The following is a 20,052-nucleotide window of genomic DNA, read 5'->3' as shown; positions in this document are numbered from 1 at the left end:
CACCAGGGGAGGGGGTTGCCCCTTGGGCATTGCCAGCTTGGCAGTGCTAGCCTGGCTCCCTGGCACTGCTCAAGGGCAAAGTGCCAATGCCCCAGGCATGGGGCGTGCCAAGGGAGTGGGGCCTAATGAAGGCAGGGCCTGATGGGGCGGGGTCTCTGGGTCGGGGGGGGGGGTGCGATCGGTGGGAGTGGAGTTCCCGCTGCCACTCTGCATTTGGGCTGACTGACAGAAGGAGGGAGGCCAGCGATCGGGGCTGGCAAACAGGGCGGGGGTCAGCCTGCTGGGTGGTGGGGGGGGTGTCGGGGCAATGGGGGGGGGGTCAGGGCTTGTAGGGGGGTCGGGGCAATGGCGGGGGAGGGGTGGTCAGGGCTGCCGGGGGGGTCAAGGCTGCCGGGGGGCGGTCGGGGCTGCCGGGTGGGGGGATCGGGGCAGCAGGAGGGGTCGGGGCTGCAGGGGGGGGTTGGGGCTGCAGGGGAGGGATCAGCCTGCAAGGGGTGGTCACAGGGTCGGGGCTGCCGGAGGGTCCGGGGCTGCGGGTGGGGGGGGGGGGGGGCGGTGGGGGGGGGGGGCGTTTGGGGCAGCAGTGGGGGGTTGGGAGGTCGGGGCAGCGGGGGGGGGGGGGGTTGGGGCTGCAGTGGGGGGTTGGGAGGTCGGGGCAGCGGGGGGGGGGGGGGGTTGGGGCTGCAGGGGGAGTCAAGGCTGCAGAGGAGGTCGGGGCAGCAGGTGGGAGTCGGGTCTGCCAGGGGGGTCGGGGCTGCTGGGGGGGGGGGTCAGCCTGCTGGGGGGATCAGGGTAGCAGGGGGTTCAGGACAGCAGGAGGGGTTGGGGTTCGGGGCTGCAGGGGGGTCGGGGCAGCAGGGGGTCGGGGCCGCAGGGGGGTCGGGGCAGCAAGGGGTCGGGGCTGCAGGGGGGGTCGGGGCTGCGGGGGCTCGGGGCTGCAGGAGGGGTCGGGGCTGCAGGAGGGGTCGGGGCTGCAGGGGGGGATTGGGGCCGCAGGGGGGTTCGGGACTGCAGGGGGTGGTCAGCCTGCTGGGGGGATTGGGGTAGCAGGGGATTCAGGGCTGCAGGAGGGGTCAGGACAGCAGGAGGGGTTGGGGGTTTGGGGCTGCAGGGGGTGTCGGTGCTGTGGGGGAGTTGGGGCTGCGGGGGGGGGGTCGGGGCTGCAGGGGGGGGTCGGAGCTACAGGTTGGGGTCGGGGGGGTCGGGGCTGCAGGGGGTGTTCGGGGCTGTGGGGAGTTGGGGCTGCGGGGGGGGGGGTCGGGGCTGCAGGGGGGGGTCGGAGCTACAGGTTGGGGTCGGGGGGGTCGGGGCTGCAGGGGGTGTTCGGGGCTGCAGGGTGGGGTCGGGGGGTCGGGGCTGCAGGGGGTGTTCGGGGGAGTGTGGGGATCGGGAGATCGGGGCTGCGGGGGGGAGCACTGAGGCAGGCTGGGGGTGGGGGGAATCCCCCATGGCCTCCGCTGGCCCGGCATGTTTGGGAGGCCAGCGTTTGGTCCAATGCGGGGAGGGGGATGGGGGGGGCGGTCGCACAGTCGGCGATGTGGGGATCGCGGGGCTGCAGTGTGGGGCTATTGCGCATGTGCCGACCTCAGCACTGATAGATCGACGCATGTGTAGTGACGCACTCAGTCATATGCTGCCGCCTCTCCAGCGGCAATCGGCCCCGTCCACTGATTTCTGCACTGATTTAGGCTGAGGCACTCTGCAGAGTGGGAGAGATTCATTTTTCAAATCCCGCTGAAAAATCCAGCAGGATTTACTCCAGTTTTTACATGAATCCAACACTTAGAATTTTTGGGGGAGAATCGTTCCCCTCATGATTCTTTGCTGTTCAAAGCTAACTGGTAACTCTGTGACTCCACATTTACTGAAACTACGTAACAGCACTGGTCTTTTGAGCCAGGGTTCAGCTTTGGGAGCTACCCATCCAGTTAGAACACAAACTGGGAAGTTTGGGGCTACGGGATGGTTGGGGGGGCGGGGGGGGGGGGGGGGTAGTGGGTGGGGGGGTGAGGGAGGGAGTGGGGGGGGGTGGTTGGGACTGCTGGGGGGGAAGGGGGGAGATCGGGGGGGTGCAGGGATCGGGAGATTGGGGTTGTGGGTGGGGGAACAGTGAGACAGTCTGGGGGTGGGGGATATCGATGTAACACGGTATTCCAAGGAGAATTGGATTCTTCACAGTATACAAAGAACAAAAAACAGTACATCACAGGAAACAGGCCCTTCGGCCCTCCAAGCCTGTGCCGCTCATTGGTCCAATTAGACCATTCGTTTGTATCCCTCCATTCCCAGGCTGCTCATGTGACTATCCAGGTAAGTCTTAAACGATGTCAGCGTGCCTGCCTCCACCACCCTACTTGGCAGCGCATTCCAGGCCCCCACCACCCTCTGTGTAAAAAAACATCCCTCTGATGTCTGAGTTATACTTCGCCCCTCTCACCTTGTACATCCTGATTGGGCAGTGACATTGGCTCCCTCCAGGAACCCTGGAAAATTTTCATTCTGCTGAATATTTGAATGATTGATTGGCTGGAATTGTCCAGCTCTCCTCCCGCTGCCACTGAAATCCAGGATAGAGATTCTGGCACTCAACAAATCTCTGTTCACTGCCTCAGGACCAAGGAATCCCGCTGGTGTGGACGGCCAGAAAATTCCAGCAATTGTCTTCCTTGCGACGGACATTCAACCTTCTGTTTAGAAGCAGTGGAAATTCTGCCTTTAGAAGTTGAGTAGATTCTGCACTCATATAGTTCCTTTCTCTCACTGAGACACCATCCAGAAGCTAGAGCAGAAATTTAAGTGATGATTCAAGAAGGCCAGAGAGGGGAACAGAAAACTTGGCAGCAGATCAAGACGTGTAGAATCTGCAGGACCTGAATTAACTGCTGAGAGTAATGAACGTGAATCTCTGGCAGGACTGAGAGATCTCTTGGAGGCTGAGGTGGAGAATGATTCGTTCATTGATGATGCATCTTAATAGCTGTGCTCCTATTGGCTGAGCAGCCTTCAGGACTCAGTTCCACTGAACCCACCAATGAAATGCTGACTTTATCTCCTTTTTCCCCGGAGTATCCTCCAGAGAGAAATCTTCACCTGAATCCATCGAGGTTCCCCTCACTATCCTGACTTGGAAATATATCGGCCGTTCCTTCACTGTCGCTGGGTCAGAATCCTGGAGCTCCCTCCCTAACAGCACAGTGGCTGTACCTACACCACACGGGGACTGCAGCGGGTTCAAGATGGCGGCTCACCCGCCCCCTTCTCAAGGAACAATTAAGGATGGGAGTAAATGTTGGGCCCGGCCAGCGACACACAACATATTTACCCGCTAATCCCTCTGACCCGTGACCCCACATCGCTGTCTGTGCGACCCCCCCGTGACCCCACATTGCTGTCTGTGCGACCCCCCCGTGACCCCACATCGCTGTCTGTGCAACCCCCCCGTGACCCCACATTGCTGTCTGTGCGACCCCCCCGTGACCCCACATCGCTGTCTGTGCGACCCCCCCGTGACCCCACATTGCTGTCTGTGCGACCCCCCCGTGACCCCACATCGCTGTCGATGCGACACCCCCCGTGACCCCACATTGCTGTCTATGCGACCCCCCGTGACCCCACATCGCTGTCTATGCGACCCCCCCGTGACCCCACATTGCTGTCTATGCGACCCCCCGTGACTCCACATCGCTGTCTATGCGACACCCCCCGTGACCCCACATCGCTGTCTGTGCGACCCCCCCGTGACCCCACATTGCTGTCTGTGCGACCCCCCCGTGACCCCACATCGCTGTCTATGCGACACCCCCCGTGACCCCACATTGCTGTCTATGCGACCCCCCCCGTGACCCCACATTGCTGTCTATGCGACACCCCCCCCGCCCCCCATGGCCCAAACACTGGACACCCTCCCTCTGCTTACAATCCCACATGCAAAGTGGCAGCAGGACCGCCCCCCGCCATCCCCACCAATCACCTCCCCTTATAGGCCCACCCCCTCTGGCCCCATCCACTTGGCAGTGACTGATGCCCGGTGGGCAGTGCCAAAATGCCCCCAGACAGTGCCAGGGAGCCAGGCTGGCACTGCCCAGGGAGCACCCCACTTATTTCCGCCCACTGGGGTCACCCGCTGCAGTGAGACACTCCTGGTGGGATGGGAGGGGGCGAGGGCAGGCCCAAAGACTTCAGTCCCGGGCCTGCGAATGGGATGCGAAATCTCATCTCCAGAGATTCTGCAGCTCCGTACAATTCCTGGTGCTGAGCTGATGGTGCCGGGATTCTGGCAGCGGGACACTCGCGGAGGCCTTGGTGCCCAGCACGGATACACAGCAGGCTGGGTAAATTCCCCCAAGATATCCTTAAACATGACATGAACGATTTCATACTACTGAGTTCCAAATGTCAGGATCAGACCCTGGGAAACGGGGCAGGGATAGCACATCCCAGTGCATCGCAGCACACTGGATCACATCCCAGCATTTCCCAGCACACTGTATCACATCCCAGTGTATCCCAGCACACTGTATCACATCCCAGTGTATCCCAGCACACTGTATCACATCCCAGTGTATCCCAGCACACTGTATCACATCCCAGTGCATCGCAGCACACTGGATCACATCCCAGCATTTCCCAGCACACTGTATCACATCCCAGTGTATCCCAGCACACTGTATCACATCCCAGTGTATCCTAGCACACTGTATCACATCCCAGTGTATCCCAGCACACTGTATCACATCCCAGTGTATCCCAGCACACTGTATCTCATCCCAGTGAATCCCAGCACACTGTATCACATCTCAGTGTATCCCAGCACACTGTATCACATCCCAGTGTATCCCAGCACACTGTATCACATCGCAGTGTATCCCAGCACACATATCACATCCCAGTGTATCCCAGCACACTGTATCACATCCCAGTGTATCCCAGCACACTGTATCACATCCTAGAGTACGCCAGCACACTGTATCACATCCCAGTGAATCCCAGCACACTGTATCACATCCCAGTGTATCCCAGCACACTGTATCACATCCCAGTGCATCCCAGCACACTGTATCACATCCCAGTGTATCTCAGCACACTGTATCACATCCCAGTGTATCCCAGCACATTGTATCACATCCCAGTGTATCCCAGCACACTGTATCACATCCCAGTGTATCCCAGCACACGGTATCACATCCCAGTATATCCCAGCACACTGTATCACACGCCAGTGTATCTCAGCACACTGTATCACATCCCAGTGTATCCCAGCACACTGTATCACATACCAGAGTATCCCAGCACACTGTATCACATCCCAGTGTATCCCAGCACACTGTACCACATCAGAGTGCACCCGAGCACATTGTATCACATCCCAGTGTATCTCAGCACACTGTATCACACGCCAGTGTATCCCAGCACACTGTCTCACATCCCACTATATCCCAGCACAGTGTATCCCAGCACAATGTATCACATCCCAGTATATCCCAGCACAGTGTATCACATCCCCGTGAATCCCAGCACACAGTACCACATCCCAGTGCATCCCAGCACACTGTATCACATCCCAGAGTATCCCAGCACACTGTATCACATCTCAGTGTACCACATCCCAGTATATCCCAGCACAGTGTATCACATCCCAGTGTATCCCAGCACACTGTATCACATCCCAGTGTATCCCAGCACACTGTGTCACATCCCAGTGTATCCCAGCACACCGTATCACATGCCAGTGTATCTCAGCACACTGTATCACATCCCAGTGCATCCCAGCACACTGTATCACATCACAACATATCACAGCACATTGTATCACATCCCAGTGTATCCCAGCATACTGAATCACATCCCAGTAAATCCCAGCACACGGTATCACATCCCAGTTCATCCCAGCACACTGTATCACATCTCAGTGTATCACATCCCAGTGTATCCCAGCGCACTGCATCACATCCCAGTGTACCCCAGTGCAATGTGTCACATCCCAGTGAATCCCAGCACACAGTATCACATCTCAGTGTATCACATCCCACTGTATCCCAGCACACTGTATCACATCCCAGTGTACTCCAGCACACGGTATCACATCCCAGTGTATCCCAGCACACTGTATCACATCCCAGTGCATCCTAGCACACTGTATCACATCCCAATGTATCCCAGCACACTGTATCACATCCCAGTGCATCCGAGCACATTGTATCACATCCCAGTGAATACCAGCACACTGTATCAGATCCCAGTGTACCCCAGCACACGGTATCACATCCCAGTGTATCCCAGCACACTGTATCACATCCCAGTGCATCCGAGCACATTGTATCAGATCCCAGTGTACCCCAGCACACGGTATTACATCCCAGTATATCCCAGCACACTGTATCGCATCCCAGTGTATCCCAGCACACTGTATCACATCCCAGTGAATCCCAGCACACTGTATCAGATCCCAGTGTACCCCAGCACACGGTATTACATCCCAGTATATCCCAGCACACTGTATCGCATCCCAGTGTATCCCAGCACACTATCACATCCCAGTGTACCCCAGCACACGGTATTACATCGCAGTGTATCCCAGCACACTGTATCACATCCCAGTGTATACCCAGCACTGTATCACATCCCAGTGTACCCCAGCACACTGTATCACATCCCAGTGTACCCCAGCACATGGTAGTACATCCCAGTGTATCCCAGCACACTGTATCACATCCCACTATATCCCAGCACAGTGTATCCCAGCACAATGTATCACATCCCAGTATATCCCAGCACAGTGTATCACATCCCAGTGTATCCCAGCGCACTGCATCACATCCCAGTGTACCCCAGTGCACTGTGTCACATCCCAGTGTATCCCAGCACACTGTATCACATCCCAGTGTATCCCAGCACACGGTATCACATCCCAGTATATCCCAGCACACTGTATCACATCCCAGTGTATCCCAGCACACTGTATCTCATCCCAGTGAATCCCAGCACACTGTATCACATCTCAGTGTATCCCAGCACACTGTATCACATCCCAGTGTATCCCAGCACACTGTATCACATCGCAGTGTATCCCAGCACACAGTATCACATCCCAGTGTATCCCAGCACACTGTATCACATCCCAGTGTATCCCAGCACACTGTATCACATCCTAGAGTACGCCAGCACACTGTATCACATCCCAGTGAATCCCAGCACACTGTATCACATCCCAGTGTATCCCAGCACACTGTATCACATCCCAGTGCATCCCAGCACACTGTATCACATCCCAGTGTATCTCAGCACACTGTATCACATCCCAGTGTATCCCAGCACATTGTATCACATCCCAGTGTATCCCAGCACACTGTATCACATCCCAGTGTATCCCAGCACACGGTATCACATCCCAGTATATCCCAGCACACTGTATCACACGCCAGTGTATCTCAGCACACTGTATCACATCCCAGTGTATCCCAGCACACTGTATCACATACCAGAGTATCCCAGCACACTGTATCACATCCCAGTGTATCCCAGCACACTGTACCACATCAGAGTGCACCCGAGCACATTGTATCACATCCCAGTGTATCTCAGCACACTGTATCACACGCCAGTGTATCCCAGCACACTGTCTCACATCCCACTATATCCCAGCACAGTGTATCCCAGCACAATGTATCACATCCCAGTATATCCCAGCACAGTGTATCACATCCCCGTGAATCCCAGCACACAGTACCACATCCCAGTGCATCCCAGCACACTGTATCACATCCCAGAGTATCCCAGCACACTGTATCACATCTCAGTGTACCACATCCCAGTATATCCCAGCACAGTGTATCACATCCCAGTGTATCCCAGCACACTGTATCACATCCCAGTGTATCCCAGCACACTGTGTCACATCCCAGTGTATCCCAGCACACCGTCTCACATGCCAGTGTATCTCAGCACACTGTATCACATCCCAGTGCATCCCAGCACACTGTATCACATCACAACATATCACAGCACATTGTATCACATCCCAGTGTATCCCAGCATACTGAATCACATCCCAGTAAATCCCAGCACACGGTATCACATCCCAGTTCATCCCAGCACACTGTATCACATCTCAGTGTATCACATCCCAGTGTATCCCAGCGCACTGCATCACATCCCAGTGTACCCCAGTGCAATGTGTCACATCCCAGTGAATCCCAGCACACAGTATCACATCTCAGTGTATCACATCCCACTGTATCCCAGCACACTGTATCACATCCCAGTGTACTCCAGCACACGGTATCACATCCCAGTGTATCCTAGCACACTGTATCACATCCCAATGTATCCCAGCACACTGTATCACATCCCAGTGCATCCGAGCACATTGTATCACATCCCAGTGAATACCAGCACACTGTATCAGATCCCAGTGTACCCCAGCACACGGTATCACATCCCAGTGTATCCCAGCACACTGTATCACATCCCAGTGCATCCGAGCACATTGTATCAGATCCCAGTGTACCCCAGCACACGGTATTACATCCCAGTATATCCCAGCACACTGTATCGCATCCCAGTGTATCCCAGCACACTGTATCACATCCCAGTGAATCCCAGCACACTGTATCAGATCCCAGTGTACCCCAGCACACGGTATTACATCCCAGTATATCCCAGCACACTGTATCGCATCCCAGTGTATCCCAGCACACTATCACATCCCAGTGTACCCCAGCACACGGTATTACATCGCAGTGTATCCCAGCACACTGTATCACATCCCAGTGTATACCCAGCACTGTATCACATCCCAGTGTACCCCAGCACACTGTATCACATCCCAGTGTACCCCAGCACATGGTATTACATCCCAGTGTATCCCAGCACACTGTATCACATCCCACTATATCCCAGCACAGTGTATCCCAGCACAATGTATCACATCCCAGTATATCCCAGCACAGTGTATCACATCCCAGTGTATCCCAGCGCACTGCATCACATCCCAGTGTACCCCAGTGCACTGTGTCACATCCCAGTGTATCCCAGCACACTGTATCACATCCCAGTGTATCCCAGCACACGGTATCACATCCCAGTATATCCCAGCACACTGTATCACACGCCAGTGTATCTCAGCACACTGTATCACATCCCAGTGTATCCCAGCACACTGTATCACATACCAGAGTATCCCAGCACACTACATCACATCCCAGTGTATCCCAGCACACTGTACCACATCAGAGTGCATCCGAGCACATTGTATCACATCCCAGTGTATCTCAGCACACTGTATCACACGCCAGTGTATCCCAGCACACTGTCTCACATCCCACTATATCCCAGCACAGTGTATCCCAGCACAATGTATCACATCCCAGTATATCCCAGCACAGTGTATCACATCCCCGTGAATCCCAGCACACAGTACCACATCCCAGTGCATCCCAGCACACTGTATCACATCCCAGAGTATCCCAGCACACTGTATCACATCTCAGTGTACCACATCCCAGTATATCCCAGCACAGTGTATCACATCCCAGTGTATCCCAGCGCACTGCATCACATCCCAGTGTACCCCAGTGCACTGTGTCACATCCCAGTGAATCGCAGCACACAGTATCACATCTCAGTGCATCACATCCCACTGTATCCCAGCACACTGTACCACATCCCAGTGCATCCCAGCACACTGTATCACATCCCAGTGAATCCCAGCACACTGAATCACATCCCAGTGTATCCCAGCACACTGTATCACATACCAGAGTATCCCAGCACACTGTATCACATCCCAGTGTATCCCAGCACACTGTATCACATCCCAGTGTATCCCAGCACACTGTATCACATACCAGAGTATCCCAGCACACGGTATCACATCCCAGTATATCCCAGCACACTGTATCACACGCCAGTGTATCTCAGCACACTGAATAACATCCCAGTGTATCCCAGCACACTGTATCACATACCAGAGTATCCCAGCACACTGTATCACATCCCAGTGTATCCCAGCACACTGTACCACATCAGAGTGCATCCGAGCACATTGTATCACATCCCAGTGTATCTCAGCACACTGTATCACACGCCAGTGTATCCCAGCACACTGTATCACATCCCCGTGAATCCCAGCACACAGTACCACATCCCAGTGCATCCCAGCACACTGTATCACATCCCAGAGTATCCCAGCACACTGTATCACATCTCAGTGTATCACATCCCAGTATATCCCAGCACAGTGTATCACATCCCAGTGTATCCCAGCGCACTGCATCACATCCCAGTGTACCCCAGTGCACTGTGTCACATCCCAGTGAATCCCAGCACACAGTATCACATCTCAGTGTATCACATCCCACTGTATCCCAGCACACTGTACCACATCCCAGTGCATCCGAGCACATTGTATCACATCCCAGTGAATCCCAGCAGACTGTATCACATCCCACAGTATCCAAGCACACTGTATCACATCCCAGTGTATCCCAGCACACTGTATCACATCCCAGTGAATCCCAGCACACTGTATCACATCCCAGTGTACCCCAGCACACGTTATTACATCCCAGTGTATACCCAGCACACTGTATCACATCCCAGTGTATCCCTGCACACTGTATCACATCCCAGTGTACCCCAGCACACGGTATTACATCCCAGTGAATCCCAGCGCACCGTATCACATCCCAGTGTATCCCAGCACACTGTATCACATCCCAGTGCATCCCAGCACACTGTATCACATCCCAGTGTATCTCAGCACACTGTATCACATCCCAGTGCATCCCAGCACACTGTATCACATCAGTGTGTATCCCAGCACACTGTATCACATCCCAGTGTATCCCAGCACACTGTATCACATCAGAGTGTATCCCAGCACACTGTATCACATCACAACATATCACAGCACACTGTATCACATCCCAGTGTATCCCAGCATACTGTATCACATCCCAGTAAATCCCAGCACACGGTATCACATCCCAGTTCATCCCAGCACACTGTATCACATCTGAGTGTATCCCTGCACACTGTATCACATCCCAGTGTATCCCAGCACACTGTATCACATCAGAGTGTATCCCAGCACACTGTATCACATCACAACATATCCTAGCACACTGTATCACATCCCAGTGTATCCCAGCATACTGTATCACATCCCAGTAAATCCCAGCACACGGTATCACATCCCAGTGAATCCCAGCAAACTGTATCACATCCCAGTGTATCCCAGCGCACTGCATCACATCCCAGTGTACCCCAGTGCACTGTGTCACATCCCAGTGAATCCCAGCACACAGTATCACATCTCAGTGTATCACATCCCACTGTATCCCAGCACACTGTACCACATACCAGTGCATCCGAGCACATTGTATCACATCCCAGTGAATCCCAGCAGACTGTATCACATCCCACAGTATCCAAGCACACTGTATCACATCCCAGTGTATCCCAGCACACTGTATCACATCCCAGTGAATCCCAGCACACTGTATCACATCCCAGTGTACCCCAGCACACGTTATTACATCCCAGTATATACCCAGCACACTGTATCACATCCCAGTGTATCCCTGCACACTGTATCACATCCCAGTGTACCCCAGCACACGGTATTACATCCCAGTGAATCCCAGCACACCGTATCACATCCCAGTGTATCCCAGCACACTGTATCACATCCCAGTGCATCCCAGCACACTGTATCACATCCCAGTGTATCTCAGCACACTGTATCACATCCCAGTGCATCCCAGCACACTGTATCACATCAGTGTGTATCCCAGCACACTGTATCACATCCCAGTGTATCCCAGCACACTGTATCACATCAGAGTGTATCCCAGCACACTGTATCACATCCCAGTGCATCCGAGCACATTGTATCACATCCCAGTGAATCCCAGCACACTGTATCAGATCCCAGTGTACCCCAGCACACGGTATTACATCCCAGTATATCCCAGCACACTGTATCACATCCCAGTGTATCCCAGCACACTGTATCACATCCCAGTGTACCCCAGCAGATGGTATCACATCCCAGTGAATCCCAGCACACTGTATCACATCTGTGTGTATCCCAGCACACTGTATCACATCCCAGTGTATCCCAGCACACTGTATCAGATCCCAGAGAATCCCAGTACACTGTATCGCATCCAGTGAATCCCACCAGACTGCATCACATCCCAGTTTATCCCAGTACACTGTATCACATCCCAGTGTATCCCAGCACACTGTATCACATCCCAGTGTATCCCAGCACACTGTATCAGATCCCAGAGAATCCCAGTACACTGTATCGCATCCAGTGAATCCCACCAGACTGTATCACATCCCAGTTTATCCCAGTACACTGTATCACATCCCAGTGTATCCCAGCACACTGTATCACATCCCAGTGTATCCTAGCACACTGTATCACATCCCAGTGTATCCCAGCACACTGTATCACATCCCAGTGTATCCCAGCACACTGTATCAGATCCCAGAGAATCCCAGTACACTGTATCGCATCCAGTGAATCCCACCAGACTGTATCACATCCCAGTTTATCCCAGTACACTGTATCACATCCCAGTGTATCCCAGCACACTGTATCACATCCCAGTGTATCCTAGCACACTGTATCACATCTCAGTGTATCCCAGCACACTGTATCACTTCCCAGTGTATCCCAGCACACTGTATCACATCCCAGTGTATCCTAGCACACTGTATCATATCCCAGTGTATCACAGCAAACTGTATCACATCCCAGTGTACCCCAGCACACTGTACCACATCCCAGTGCATCCCAGCACACTGTATAACATCCCAGTGCATCGCAGCACACTGTATCACATCCCAGTGCATCCCAGCACACTGTATCACATCCCAGTGCATTGCAGCACACTGTACCACAACCCAGTATATCCCAGCACACTGTATCACATCCCAGTGAATCCCAGCACACTGTATAACATCCCCGTGCATCGCAGCACACTGTATCACATCCCAGTATATCCCAGCACACTGTATCACATCCCAGTGAATCCCAGCACACTGTATAACATCCCAGTGCATCGCAGCATACTGTATCACATCCCAGTGAATCCCAGCACACTGTATCACATCCCAGTGTATCCTAGCACACTGTATCACATCCCAGTGTATCCCAGCACACTGTATCACATCCCAGTGTACCCCAGCACACTGTGTCACACCCCAGTGTATCCCAGCACACTGTAACGGATCCCAGTGTAGTCCAGCACACTGTGTCACACCCCAGTGAATCCCAGCACACTGTATCACATTCCAGTGTATCCCAACACACTGTGTCACACCCCAGTGTATCCAAGCACACTGTATCACATTCCAGTGTATCCCAACACACTGTATCACATCCCAGTGTATCCCAGCACACTGTATCTCACCCCAGTGTATCTCAGCACTGGAGAGACTTCATCAATCGAGTACACTGAGGCCGTTGCAGCAATGCCATCATCGTGGGGGATGCTGGTGTAGAGTGCCGAGACATCCATTGTGACGAGGAGCGCTCCTGGTTCAACTGCTCCATGTGTGCCGAGTTTCTGTAGGAAGTCCGTCGTGTCGCGACAAAAGCTGGGGGTTCTTTGTACAATGGGTTTCAGGATGCCCTCGACGTAGCCGGAGAGGTTCTCGCACAGGGTTCCATTGCCCGATACGATGGGACGGCCGGGTGTGTTTGCCTTGTGTATCTTCGGGAGGCATTTGAGATCTCCAACGCGGGGAGTACGTGGGATGAGAGCACGGAGGGTGCTCTGAAGGTCCGGATCAAATGTCTTGATCAGAGTGTTGAGTTGACGGGTGTGTTCTTTGGTCGGATCTGTGGGTAACTGTCTGTAGTGTTCCTTGTTGTTCAGTTGTCGGTACACTTCTTTGCAGTAATCCGTTCTGTTCAGTATGACGATGGCCCCTTTTCCAGCTTCCACCCTAAACACGTTAAAGAAGCCATCCCCTACGGACAAGCCCTCCGAATACACAGGATCTGCTCGGATGAGGAGGATCGCAACAGACACCTCCAGACGCTGAAAGATGCCCTCATAAGAACAGGATATGGCGCTCGACTCATCGATCGACAGTTCCAACGCGCCACAGCGGAAAACCGCACCGACCTCCTCAGAAGACAAACACGGGACACAGTGGACAGAGTACCCTTCGTCGTCCAGTACTTCCCCGGAGCGGAGAAGCTACAGCATCTCCTCCGGAGCCTTCAACATGTCATTGATGAAGACGAACATCTCGCCAAGGCCATCCCCACACCCCCACTTCTTGCCTTCAAACAACCGCACAACCTCAAACAGACCATTGTCCGCACAACCACACAACCACACAACCCTGCCACAGCAACTTCTGCAAGACGTGCCGGATCATCGACACGGATGCCATCATCCCACGTGAGAACACCATCTACCATGTACACGGTACCTACTCTTGCAACTCGGCCAACGTTGTCTACCTGATACGCTGCAGGAAAGGATGTCCCGAGGCATGGTACATTGGGGAAACCATGCAGATGCTACGACAACGGATGAATGAACACCGCTCGACAATCACCAGGCAAGACTGTTCTCTTCCTGTTGGGGAGCACTTCAGCGGTCACGGGCATTCAGCCTCTGATCGTCGGGTAAGCGTTCTCCAAGGCGGCCTTTACGACGCGCAGAGTTGCTGAGCAGAAACTGATAGCCAAGTTCCGCACACATGAGGACGGCCTAAACCGGGATGTTGGGTTTATGTCACATTATCAGTAAACCCCACAGCTTGCTCCCTGGACTTGCAGAATCTCACTGGCTGTTCTGTCTGGAGACAATACACATCTCTTTAACCTGTGCTTAATGCTCCCTCCACCCACATTGTCTGTACCTTTAAGACCTGGTTGGTTGGAGGGATTCGCATTCTAATCAGTATTCTGTAACTTGATTTTGTGTCTCTATGCCCTGTCTGAGAGCAGATTTCCACTCCATCTGGCGAAGGAGCAGCGCTCCGAAAGCTAATGGTATTTGCTCCCAAATAAACCTGTTGGACTTTAACCTGGTGTTGTTAAAACTCTTACTGGCTCAGAGCCAGAGATGCAAGTCGGTATGGACAAATTTTCCACGGCTTGTGACAACTTTGGACTCACCATCAACATTAAAAAGACCGAAGTCATGCACCAGCCTGCTCCCCATGCACCAGCCTGCTCCCCATGCACCGGCCTGCTCCCCATGCACCGGCCTGCTCCCCATGCACCAGCCTGCTCCCCATGCACCAGCCTGCTCCCCATGCACCAGCCTGCTCCCCATGCACCAGCCTGCTCCCCATGCACCAGCCTGCTCCCCATGCACCTGCCTGCTCCCCATGCACCGGCCTGCTCCCCATGCACCAGCTTGCTCCCCATGCACCAGCCTGCTCCCCATGCACCAGCCTGCTCCCCATGCACCAGCCTGCTCCCCATGCACCAGCCTGCTCTTCATGCACCGCACACAGAACCCATAATCACAATCAAAGGGCAGTGGACCAGTTCACTTATCTTGGCAGCACCCTCGCCCGAGCAGTGACTATTGATACAGAAGTTAACTTCAGAATAGCAAAGGCAAGTTCTGCTTTCGGTAGACTGCGTTCCACTGTATGGGAACGTCGAGGAATCAGCCCAGCAACAAAACTGAAGGTCTACAGCGCCGTGGTACTCACTACCCTCCTGTATGCCTGTGAAACGTGGACTGTGTATCGAAGGCATGCAAGACAGCTCAATCATTTCCACATGACTTGTCTTCGCAGAATATTACGCATCAGATGGCAAGACAAAGTACCAGCCACTGAAGTTCTCTCTAGAGCAAGTCTACCATCAGTCCACACACTGCTGATGAGAGCACAGACCCGGTGGGCAGGTCATGTCATCCGTATGCCAGACGAGCGCATACCCAAGCAGCTCCTTTTTGGGGAACTCTCTGCTGGAAGACGCTCGCATGGAGGGCAGAAGAAACATTACAAAGACACACTCAAGGCCTCCCTGAAGTCGCTTGACATAGACACGACCACCTGGGAAACGCTGGCACAAAACCGCCCTACCTGGCACTGCCTCATCCACAAGGGCTGTCAAGCTTATGAAGCAAGGCGCAATGCTGAAACACAACTTAAGCGCGAGCTGCGCAAGTCCAGAGCCACCAGCGCAACAACTACAGCGCCTACACAAGCCTGCCCAATATGTGCCAGGACATTCCGTGCCCGAATTGGCAATCAGTTATCTTCAGACACACCGCATCCAGCCTCATAATGACTAATGGTGTCGAGGTCCTCATCGACGACAATGGACGAACACATCCCAATGAATCCCAGCACAGTGTATCAGATCCCAGTGAATCCCAGCACACTGTATCAGATCCCAGTGAATCCCAGCACACTGTATCACATTCCAGTGTATCCAAACACACTGTATCACATGCCAGCGTATCCCAGCACTCTGTTTCACATGCCAGTGTATCTCAGCACACTGTATCGAACGCCAGTGACCTCCTCGTCTCTCACTGAGCAGCCTAGCTACTGTGGGCAAATATACAATCAGTGTAAATAACCACAGGTGATTCTGAGCCTGTTAGAAAACAGGACAAGCTGCAGATTCCAAATGACTGCAGCTTGAGAATAACTTGTCATTCCCAGTGGTAGCAATTGAAGAGAAGGTGGCAAAATTGCAATATCCCCTGGCCCAAACATTCAAACTGAAAGCATTCTCAACGTTGTGCGTCTTCTGTCCATCAACATTTACGGAGGCTGGAGGAGTGAGACAGAAACACTGGAACATCTGAACAAAGAACAAAGAAAATTACAGCACAGGAACAGGCCCTTCGGCCCTCCAAGCCTGCACCGACCATGCTGCCCGCCTGAACTAAAACCCCCTACCCTTCCAGGGACCATATCCCTCTATTCCCATCCTATTCATGTACTTGTCAAGGCACCCCTTAAAAGTCACTACCGTATCCGCTTCCACTACCTCCCCCGGCAGCGAGTTCCAGGCACCCACTGCTCTCTGTGTAAAAAATCTGCCTCGTACATCTCCTTTAAACCTTGCCCCTCGCACTTAAACCTGTGCCCCCTAGTAATTGACTCTTCCACCCTGGGGAAAAAGCTTCTGACTATCCACTCTGTCCATGCCTCTCATAATCTTGCAGACTTCTATCAGGTCTCCCCTCATCCTCCGTCGCTCCAGTGAGAACAAACCAAGTTTCTCCAACCTCTCCTCACAGCTAATGCCCTCCATACCAGGCAATATCCTGGTAAATCTTTTCTGTACCCTCGCCAAAGCCTCCACATCCTTCAGGTAGTGTGGCGACCAGAATTGAACACTATATTCCAAGTGCAGCCTAACTAAGGTTCTATAAAGCGTCAACATGACTTGCCAATTTTTAAACTCAATGCCCCAGCAGATGAAGGCAAGCATGCCGTATGCCTTCTTGACTACCTTCTCCACCTGCATTGCCACTTTCAGTGACCTGTGTACCTGTACACCCAGATCCCTTTGCCTATCAATACTCTTAAGGGTTCTGCCATTTCCTGTATATTTCCTATCTGTATTAGACCTTCCAAAATGCATTACCTCACATTTGTCCGGATTAAACTCCATCTGCCATCTCTCCGCCCAAGTCTCCAACTGATCTATATCCTGCTGTATCCTCTGATGGTCCTGATTGCTATCCGCAAATCCACCAACCTTTGTGTCGTTCACAAACTTACTAATCAATCCAGTTACATTTTCCTCCAAATCATTTATATATATTACAAACAGCAAAGGTCCCAGCACTGATCCCTGAGGAACACCACTTGTCACAGCTCTCCATTCAGAAACACACCCTTCCACTGCTACCCTCTGTCTTCTTTGACCGAGCCAGTTTTGTATCCAACTTGCCAGCTCACCTCTGATCCCATGCGACTTCTCCTTCTGCACCAGTCTGTCATGAGGGACCTTGTCAAAGGCCTTACTGAAGTCCATGTAGACAACATCCACTGCCCTACACTCATCAATCATCTTCGTCACTTCCTCGAAAAACTCGATCAAGTTCGTGAGACACGACCTCCCCTTCACAAAACCATGTTGCCTCTCACCAATACGTCCATTTATTTCCAAGTGGGAATAAATCCTGTCTCGGAGAATCCTCTCCAATAATTTCCCTACCACTGATGTAAGGCTCACCTGGATTATTCTTGCTACCCTTCTTAAACAAAGGAACAACATTGGCTATCCTCTGGGACCTCCCCTGTAGTGGAGATGCCGGCGTTGGACTGGGGTAAACACAGTAAGAAGTTTAACCTGGTGTTGTTAAACTTCTTACTGTGACCTCCCCTGTAGTCATGATGTGGAGATGCCGGCGTTGGACTGGGGTAAACACAGTAAGAAGTTTAACAACACCAGGTTAAAGTCCAACAGGTTTATTTGGTAGCAAAAGCCACACAAGCTTTCGAGGCTCTGAGCCCCTTCTTCAGGTGAGTGAAGTCACCTGAAGAAGGGGCTCAGAGCCTCGAAAGCTTGTGTGGCTTTTGCTACCAAATAAACCTGTTGGACTTTAACCTGGTGTTGTTAAACTTCTTACTGTGTGACCTCCCCTGTAGCCAGTGAAGATACAAAGATTTCTCTCAAGGCCCCAGCAATTTCCTCCCTTGCCTCTCTCAGTATTCTGGGGTATATCCCATCAAGCCCTGGGGACTTGTCTACCTTAATGTTTCTCAAGAACCCCAATACCACCTCCTTTTTGATCTCAACATGACTCAAACTATCTACACACCCTTTCCCAGAGTCATCATCCGCCAAGTCCTTCTCTTTGGTGAATACTGACGCAAAGTACTCAATATCGCGCCCATTTCCTCTGGCTCCATGCATAGATTCCCTCCCTTGTCCTTGAGTGGGCCAACCCTCTCCCTGGCTACCCTCTTGCTCTTTATATATGTATCTGGCTCACACATCGGCTAGCCCTGAGCTTCCCTACCTTGTAAAAGGATTCATTTTTCCGTGGGCGGAAGAACCATTCAGAAACTGTCGTGGCCTCAGTTTCCCCACGTCTCTTGCAGGAGATGCATCTCAGTTTCATCTTGTGACTTTTAACAGCTTCGGTGTCTGACTCCACCTCCACACAGCCAGGATTGGAACAGTCGGCTGGAACACAAACACAATATGGTCAAGAATGGATTCCAGGGAGCAAAGCCAGAGAGCATGAAGATGGGTCTCAGTCACTGGGGAAAGGACACTCAAACCCCCCCCCTCCCCCCCGGGGCAGGGACCCTCATTCCCCCCCCCCCCCCCCCCAGGGATAGGGACCCTCAACCCCCTCCCCCACGCCCCCCCCCAGGGGATAGGGACCCTCAACCGCCCCCCCCAGTAAGCATTCTCTGTCCTATCAATGCAGATTGTAACAGATCTCACAGCAGCGTGGGGATCGGCATAAGGCATTGTCCGCTGGACAGAATTTAACACATGATAAATTCTGAGAGATTCTGTGTGAAATAAAACAACAACAAACTCCCATTTGGAGCAGATGTTACCCATTGAGTGAGAGACAATAGTTACGACAGCCATGGGATTCTCACAAAGCATTCCCATTCCCAAACACGTTGCAGATTTATACTTGGAATGCAGGATTGTACAGAAATTATCACCTTCTGAAACCCTTCTTGTGAAAGACTATATTCACTCAAACTCTTTCAGCACAAAAGACAAACTCTGACCCCCTGCCCCAGCCCATTCTGAACAATGTTCATGGTGTCATTTAAACATTGAGTTCTGCACCAATCACCAGGCATGATTTGGAGATGCCAGTGTTGGACTCTCCACTCACCTGATGAAGGAGCAGCACTCTGAAAGCTCGTGATACCAAATAAACCTGTTGGACTTTAACCTGGTGTTGTGAGACTACTGACAATTACCAGGCAAGTTCTGAGACTGTCAGTTCAACCATTAAATTAATTCAATCTTCAATTACTGATGTCCGTCTGATGGAATGGTGCTGACTGAGAAATGGGGGTTAGGTGATTAATCCGGGGTACGTTGTAAGAATG

The 20,052-nt window shown here is 52.8% G+C and overlaps 1 protein-coding gene across 1 annotated transcript in view; it reads right to left on the bottom strand.

Moving 5' to 3' along the window:
- Nucleotides 1-19,153, bottom strand: part of scn1ba (sodium channel, voltage-gated, type I, beta a) — a 118,847-nt gene extending 99,694 nt beyond the window's left edge. The window contains exon 1 of the mRNA XM_078205595.1: nt 18,987-19,153. Coding sequence (XP_078061721.1) covers nt 18,987-19,088 — 102 coding nt within the window. The 5' untranslated portion in view covers nt 19,089-19,153. The remainder of the gene's footprint in view (nt 1-18,986) is intronic.
- Between the last annotated feature and the right edge of the window lie 899 nt (nt 19,154-20,052).

Source organism: Mustelus asterias, unplaced genomic scaffold (genome assembly GCF_964213995.1).
Source record: "Mustelus asterias unplaced genomic scaffold, sMusAst1.hap1.1 HAP1_SCAFFOLD_839, whole genome shotgun sequence".
Taxonomy (NCBI): domain Eukaryota; kingdom Metazoa; phylum Chordata; class Chondrichthyes; order Carcharhiniformes; family Triakidae; genus Mustelus; species Mustelus asterias.
The sequence above is the reverse complement of the archived record's forward strand: the minus strand, read 5'-3'. Positions and strand labels throughout refer to the sequence as shown.